An 8,308-nucleotide genomic window follows, 5' to 3' on the forward strand; every position below is an offset into this window, starting at 1 on the left:
TGGGAACTCTCTGCCGGGGCTGTCCCAAAACCTGAAATCTGATCAGAGGGTAGTTGAAAGGACAGCGTCATCAACTGTCGAACGTCCAAGCGTAGACAAAACACAGGCTGGTTAGGCTCCATCACTCATTACTCAAGTGCTTCTGAACGTGGGGCCAGAGGCACAGACCCACAGTCACAAAGGAAAAGGCAGACGCAACAGTTGCATAATGTGTAGTGAGGACCTGAACCCATGAAATGAGATGTTAACTTGCGAGAATCACTTCAGACACATTCTCGCACGTACACAGAGAGGGATGCTGAGGTTCAGAAGGTTCTAGAACCCATTCTTCACCTTTGTGAGTAAAAACTTCTATCCCATTTTCTTTCTCCCAAGTGATGACTTGGGCCTTCTAGACCAGGTGATTGTCGACACCCGAGCTGGATTTGCTCTTAGTGAGAGGCAGGGAAACCTGAGCTGAGGGCTCACTGAAGGCACTCTCAAAAGCTGCGAGGACGGACATCCGCAACTTTTCTCTGAAATCCTGCCCCACAAAGACGTACAAGAAAGGATTCAGGCAGCTGTTGAGATAGGCCAAGCCTGAAGCCAAGGGTGTCCCCACCACCAGAAGCGTCTGTTGCCAGGGCGTTACCATGGCCAACGACATCTCGAGGAAGGAGAAGACGTGGTAAGGGAACCAGCAAATAAAGAAGGCCAAGACCACGGCCACCATGATCTTGAACGGCCGCCCAGAGCGGGTGAGCCGGTTTCCCTTCAGCTTGGCCGCAATGATGCCGTAACAGACCAAAATGACGGTGAACGGCACCAGGAAGCCGGCCACAAAACGGGTCAACACCATGGCTCGGTGTCGATACTGCTCCAGCCTGGCGACTTCCTCTGACTGGAAATCGGCAGACAGGGCAAAATTGTTGTAGCAGTGAGTGATATTCTCATTGGTGGGTGACTTTCTGGTGTCACGGAACACAAAGTGTGGGAAGCTGAGCATGAGGGCTGCGGCCCAGACGCCCAGCGCTACCAGAGACGCCAGCCGGGCAGTGCGGCGGTTCTGGGCCCAGACTGGACACGCCACTGAGATACAGCGGTCCATGCTGATGACTGTGAGGAGGAAGACGCTGGCAAACATGTTGAAGAAGGCCACTGTGCTGTTGATCTTGCAGAGAGCCTTCCCGAAAGGCCAGTGGAAGCGCAGAGCCGTATGGGCCACACTCAGCGGCAGGAAGAAAGTAAAGACAAAGTCAGCTATGGCCAAGTTGAGAAACCAGATGGTGTTGACGGTTCTCTTCATGCGGAAGCCAGTGACAAATATGACCAGGCCGTTTCCCACCACCCCCAGCACAAAGGCAATGCTGTAGACCACCATGGAGAGAGTGTGCATGGAGTCCCGGAGGGGAAGGTCGTCTTCGGAATCGGAATAGTCCTCATAGTCTCCGTAAACGTTTTCTTCCCAAGTGGCGTTGGCGGCCATTTTGGATGCAGACCTGTAGCGAAGACACGCAGATACGTCAAGTGGGAAAAGATGAAATATTGTCTGAGGGCATCGATGTGCCCCAGTGTTTGAGGTGAGAGCTAGCTTGGTGTAGAGCAGTGATGGCGAACCTTTTAGAGACCGAGTGCCCAAACTGCACCCAAAAGCCACTTATTTATCACAAAGTGCCAACACGGCAATTTAACCTGAATATTGAGGTTTTACTTCAGAAAAACCAACTCATACATTAACTTAAGATGATCCAAACAAAGTAAGGAAAGCAATCCCAAATGCTTTCATTTACTTCAAATTATTTGGCAGAGAATTCAGCACTTTAATGATGGTCTGGGCCTGGCTGGGATGATGGCACGCGTGCCCACAGAGAGGGCTCTGAGTGCCACCTCTGGCACCCGTGTCATAGGTTCGCCACCACTGGTGTAGGGGTTAGAGGGTCGGACAAGGATTTGGGAGATCCAGGTTCGAATCCCCACTCTGCTATGGAAGCCCACTGGGTGACCTTGGCTAGTCACACACTCTCAGCCTAACCTCACAGGTAGGGTTGCCAACTCCAGGTTGGGAATTACCTGGACTTTGGGGGGCGGAGCCTGAGGAGGGTGGGGATTGAGGAGGGGAGGGACTTACGTGTGGTATAGTACCACAGAGTTCCCCTTCCAAGGGGGCCATTTTCTCCAGATGAACTGATCTCTGTCACCTGGAGATCAGTTCTAATCCCTGGAGATCTCCAGCCACCACCTGGAGGCTGGACACCCTACTCATGGGGTTCTTGTGAAGATAAAATGGAGGAGAAAAGAATGATGCACACTGCTTTGGGTCCCCATTGGGGTGAAAGGAAGGATATAAATGAAGTAAATGAATAAATGCAAGACACTTGGCAAATGAGAATAACAGAACAGGACAGGATTGGTCTTAGAGAGACAATGTTGGTGGAGGAACATATTATTCAAACCAGTGAAAAGGAGGAGGAGGAGATTAGATTTACATCCCCGCCCTTCAGTTGGAGTCTCAGGGCGGTTTACAATCTTCTTCCCCTCCCCCTCCCCACAACAGACACCCTGTGAGGTCGGCGGGGCTGAGAGAGCTCTTTCAAGAACTGCTCTTTCAAGGACAGCTCTTGTCAGAACTATGACTTGCCCAAGGTCATCCAGCAGGTGCCAGTGGAGGACTGGGGAATCAAACCCGGTTCCCCCAGATTAGAGTCCGCACACTTCATCACTACACCAAACTGGCTCTGAAGACTGAAAAGAAAATCTTTTTTAATTAATGATAATGATAGACGTTTACAAAATATGCATGGGATGGAAAGAGTTGGCGTAGGGAATTTTTTTCTCTCCCTCTCCCAAAATACTAGAATTCAAGGGCATTCACTTGAAGCTAATGGGCAGTAGGTTCAGGATAGACAAAAGGAAATCCTTTAATAATAATAATATCTTTCGATTTATTAATCGCTCAATCCTGCAGAGCTGCTGGCTCTGAGCGATTTACAGTTACACATATTCACATGGGACTAACAATGATTCATAGGGGTAAAGGAGAGTGATTAAAATGTGGGATTCACCGCCAGAGGATGAGGTGATGGCTACAGGAACAAACAGCTTGAAAAGGGGATGAGATCGATTCATGGAGGACAAGTCTATCAGTGGTCACTAGCCACGGTGACTGAGGGGAACCTCCACATTCAGAGGCACTAATCCTCTGAATCCCTGAGCCAGGAGGCAACATCAGGGGAAGGCCTCTATGCCTTGTTGCTGGCCCTCGAGAGGAACTGGTGGGCCACTGCGCGAGACAAGATGCTGGACTACAGACCACTGGTCTGATCCAGCAGGGCTCTTCGTATGTCCTTACATATCTTTTGTGCACAAGGTTTTCTCGGAGCTCCAGAGTTTAGTGCCTAGGACCTCTAACCTTTCTGAGCCTGCAGACACATTTGGAATTCTGACACCCCACGGTGGGCACAGCAACAAAGTGGCTGCTGCAAGAGGCGGAGCCGGCCACAAAATGATTGTCGCAGCTTACCTCCAGGGACACAGTGCAGGTCCTTGTGCTGTGACAGCAGCTGCTGCTAAAGAAACATCCTTTTAAAAAATCTGCACGGCCAATCAAATCTCCAAGAGTCAGTCAGAAGCCTTGCTAGGAAAAGCCCTACTTGGCTCCACCCACTTCTTAAAAACACTTGGTGAGCACCAGAAAAGGTGTCGGCAGGCAACATGGCGCCCAAGGGCACCCTGTTGGGGAACCCTGCTTTAGCATGTTGCTGGAAGTTCAGACGGTCTTGCCAATGCATCCTCTTTCTACTCTTTGAATTGCACTTGGAATTGTGCAGTCAGCACAGCTCCTATTATCCTCAGCAGGCCCATAGCTATGGAGGGGCCTCCTGGGGCCCAGCCCTCCCCCCGACGTCCTCCTAAGGCCCCACAACTTTTAGGGAGAAGGGGGGAGGCCACACACACCTGCAATACAAGCCACAAATTTGCAACTTGGAGTGCAGGTACGCGTGTGGCCTCCCCCCGCTTCCCCCCAAGCATTTAAAGGGAACATGTGGCCCAGGGGCCAGTTGAGGCACCGGTTGAGGCACCGCGGAGGGCTTCTATCAGGCCCACAGTGGAACTGGCTGTCTTCTGCTGCTGCTTCCAGTGCTGCTGCTGCTGCGTCATTGTAGGTCCGCAGCTTACAGATACACACCTGAACAGCATACTCAAGACTGCAGCAGCACAGACATTCTGATGCAATAATTCAGAGCAAGAGGTGTCAGTTATCAGACACTGCTTAAATAAACAAAATATTGCAAGAGTGCTCATGTTTTAAGCATGTTTTTATTTTAAGTAAAAAAAAAAAACCTTTGTGTTTGTGTCCTTTATAAAGTTTATATCTCCGCTACCTGGCATTACATTTTATGACGCACATGGCCCGGCCCAACGAGGTCTCATTTATGTCATATCTGGCCCTCATAACAAATGAGTTTGACACCCCTACACGTGCCTCCAAGCTGCAAATTTCAGTGCCCCCTGACTTCTTTAAAAGGCTCCCCTATTTTAAAAATCTTGGCTATGGGCCTGATCCTCAGCCTGAAACTGCTGGGATGGAGCTGTGTTTCATCTTGGGTTATTTTCCCAGCTGCGAATTCCCCCTTGCCTTTTGCCCTACAAGCAGAGGCACTCGGGATTTCTAGAGCTCAGAAGGGTCGTTGTTATGCCCCCAAATTGCATATTAAATCATCAAAGCACTCGCGTGGTTTCAAAAGGAGTTGCTCTTCTCAGTCCCCTGACACTTGGAACAAGCCTTCAACCGATCCGTTTGCAGCCACAATGGACGCTCCATCAGTAGCTATGCACTATCTGACCACTAGATGGGAGTAGAGCGATATACGGTACCTTAGACCAACCAAGTTTAACTCTCGGATTCGACTGGCTTTCGCGCAAGGGAACCTTTACCTTTATACGGGTACACCCGGAGTTCAACTTTGTTGGTCTCAAAGGTGCCGCTGGACTCAAACTTTGGTCTATTGCTTCAGACCAACACAGCTGTCCACCTGAATCTATACAGAGTTAATGCAGCCCAGGCAGAGCATGTAACATAGGCGTCCACATCTGCTCAACATCTGTCTGAGCAGCCCACAAAGATAGTTGTGGTGCTGGCACACTGGGACCACTTGGGCTTCCGTGACTTCCCTCAAAGGTCCCTGGGGATTATACTTTTATGAAGGTGCTGCGAATCAGCTGGCTACCATTCAGGTGTCGACAGAACATGAGCTGGTTCCAATGTTGGCTGAGGGAAAGGCCCTCTACACATGCTCAAAAGCACCCTCGTCTTTCCAAGTGGGTTGCATTTTTTCAGGGCTGATATTCAGGTTTGCTTTTAAAAACACCGTTCTAAAAACAAGGAAGCCCTCTTGCACAGGCTGACCTGGTACTGGCTTGAAGAAAACCGCTCTGCGCATGCTCCAAGGATATTTAGTCTTTCTCATCACTACTGTACCACTCTGCTTTGCCACCATGAGAAGCAACAGAACGATCCATACCCTATTCCCTTCCAAAGGCAGTATGAACGATGCTGCTTTTGAAAATGATACTGAGCCACGCTTTTCTTGCCCCAACAATGGAGGGAGACTAACCCCTTTCACACATGATCAGCAATGCCGTTCCAATGCACTTCAGCAACCGTTTGCAAGCAGATCTTGCCACTTGGGCTCTCACTAAGGACTTCCTTGGGGGAGGGGATTAGTGCCAGACGGCAATTCCATTCCAAATTGCCCATGTGTAAACTCTCAAGTAGGAAGGGATAGTAATATATAGCTTTTCGCAGGGCTCTTTTTGTAGAAAAAGCCCAGCAAGAACTCATTAGCATAATAGGCCACACCCAACAGGAGAAACTCAATAGCATAGTAGGCCACACTCATGACAGCACAGCTCATTAGCACATTAGGCCACACCCCCATGTTACCAGAAGTGTGGTCATCCAGCCACACCCACCTTTTGCTTCTTATTCTGTTTACCTTGTTTGTTGTCAAAACCCAGGGCTTTTTTTGGAGCAGGAACTCCTTTGCATGTTAGGCCACACACCCCTAATGTAGCCAACCCTAATGAGTTTCTGCTGTTGGGTGTGGCCTATTATGCTAATGAGTTCCTGCTGGGCGTGGTCAGCTCAGAAGCCAGCCGGAACTCCGTTCCTGTGCGTTCCTGCCCAAAAATAGCCCTGGCTTTTAGAGTGTCGGACTGAGATCTGGAAAACCCAGGTTCGAATCCTCACTCTGCCATGGAAGCTTGCTGGGTGACCTTGGATTGGTCACGCACTCTCAGCCTGTCCTACTCCACAGGGTTGCTATGAGAAGAGGAGGAGGAGAAAAATGATGTAAACTGCTCTGCGTCCCCATTGGGGGGGGGTATAAATGAACTGAAGAAATAAACCCAGCAGCGAAGCGATAGCGTGAGCGCCCCTTTCCACACTTGTCTCGCTTGGCCCACACAAAATTTGCAAAATTTCCACTGGCTCTGAGCGAAGCGGCAGCGCTGTTGTGCGAGACACTGACGTAGACTGAGCATTTGGGCTTCACGCAGCCCCGACAGGGGAAGCCATCTGTTATTGGGGAATTGCTCACAAACAGAGAGACACCACCAACTCTGCACCAACTCAGGGAGGCCGGCAGGAGAAAACGGCTTGCCACCTAAGGCCAGAACAGACAGGACCAGTGTTCCCTCTAAGCTGAGTTAGTGCGAGCTAGCTTACCGTTTTTTAGCCTCCGGCTCACACATCTTTGTCTCAGCTCAGGAAAGATGGCTCCAGAGCAAACTAATTTAGGCAGTAGCCAAATCGCTCGCTCACAACTTTAATGCCAGCGGCTCACAAAGTTGAATTCTTGCTCACAAAGACTCCGCAGCTTAGAGGCAGCATTGGACAGGACCTGAGAGATCCACAATGGGGAACTGGCCAGGTTCTTCTTGAAGGCTCGATGCACTGGCAAGGGGGATAAAGTCAGACTGGGGCTGCAGGGGTTGCAGGGGGTCCAAAGGTTTAACCCTTTCCCTTCCGTGGTCCCCTCCCAATGCAAATCCCCCCTCTCTACCAGTTGCTCTCTGTATGGGGGTAGAAAGTGGCATCGAGTCACAGACAACTTATGGTGACCCCCTCATTGTCAGGTAGCCCTGTCATAGACCTGGAATGTGGAGGGGTACTCTCCTTCTCCGCCTCAGCTCTCCCCTGCTCAGCTACTGTGCGCTATCTTACGCTTGACCTTGTGGATGTTCCAGCTGCAGTTTACATGGCTGGGAAAGTTAACGGCTTCTCTGTGTTGGGTGTTACAAGTTAAAACACTTTTCAGTATTTACTGGGTTAATGATGTTTGTTAAGTCACATGTTATTTGTAACCAATCTGTTTAGAGAGTTAGAAAGCCCTGTAACTCCAGATCTAGTTGTTGTTCTGATTGGAGACCAAAGTGCCAAGTATTAGCATTTTATGGCTTCTCTTCCCGTCTTGTGGTTCTTTGTTCTGACCAAGAAGAAGAAGCTCTCTTCTTCTGCCATTTTTCAGTCTAGCTGTAAGGATGTAGGCATATAAGCTCTTTGTTATTTTACATCCCCGTGTACCTTTTCCCCATGCTAGGTTGTAGTAAACTTTTATTCTTTTAAACACACCATGGACTCTGCCTCTTTAATACTCTGCTGATTCACTTTAAAATTAAGAATAACCTAACACTCTGCTATGCCGAGGCAGAGGCAGGCCCTCAAGCCACTTCTCTGAACCTCCTCCATGCCCCAGTAGGGGGCGCCAGAGGTCACCATGACTTCCAGGCACAGACACACACACGCGCATACCAAAATACCAAAAATATATTGCTTTCATTTTAGCTCGATGCAAGGATAGGAATAGTGCAGGAACAATCACAGCTCAGAGATCTCCTTAAGCTATGGCGGAGGGAGTTCTGCTATGGCTGCCAACCTCCAGGGGGAACCTGGAGATCTCCTAGGATTACATCTCATCTCCAGACTAGAGAGATCAGGTCCCCAAGAGAAAATAGCTGCTTCGGAGGGTGGCCTCTATGGCACTATACCCAGCTGAGGTCCCCCCCCCAAACCTCAGCTTCCCCAGGCTCCGCCCCCCCCAAACCCCCAGGAATTTTCCAACCCAGAGTTGGCAATCCCTCGATTTGACAGATATCCCTGCAAGACTTTTGCACTCTTAGAACACCAGACTATGGTGCTGATTGAAACTCCAAAAATTAGTAACCACACCTTTAGTGGGATGCTGTTCAAGAGAAGTCATATTCCAAACCCCTTTGGAGCCAGTTTGGTGTCGTGGTTAAGTGTGCGGACTCTAATCGGGGAGAACCG

The 8,308-nt window shown here is 49.7% G+C and overlaps 1 protein-coding gene across 1 annotated transcript in view; it reads right to left on the reverse strand.

Annotated features, from left to right (window-relative positions):
- Positions 1-391: 391 nt before the first annotated feature.
- LOC107124386 (chemokine-like receptor 1) overlaps positions 392-8,308 on the reverse strand; it is an 18,194-nt gene continuing 10,277 nt past the window's right edge. Inside the window, exons 3-4 of the mRNA XM_015427850.1 lie at positions 6,388-6,556; positions 392-1,478 (exon numbers count right to left, since the gene is read on the reverse strand). Of these exons, the coding sequence (XP_015283336.1) occupies positions 392-1,478; positions 6,388-6,556 (1,256 nt within the window). The remainder of the gene's footprint in view (positions 1,479-6,387; positions 6,557-8,308) is intronic.

This window comes from Gekko japonicus, unplaced genomic scaffold (genome assembly GCF_001447785.1).
Source record: "Gekko japonicus isolate JY-2015 unplaced genomic scaffold, Gekko_japonicus_V1.1 scaffold641, whole genome shotgun sequence".
NCBI lineage: Eukaryota > Metazoa > Chordata > Lepidosauria > Squamata > Gekkonidae > Gekko > Gekko japonicus.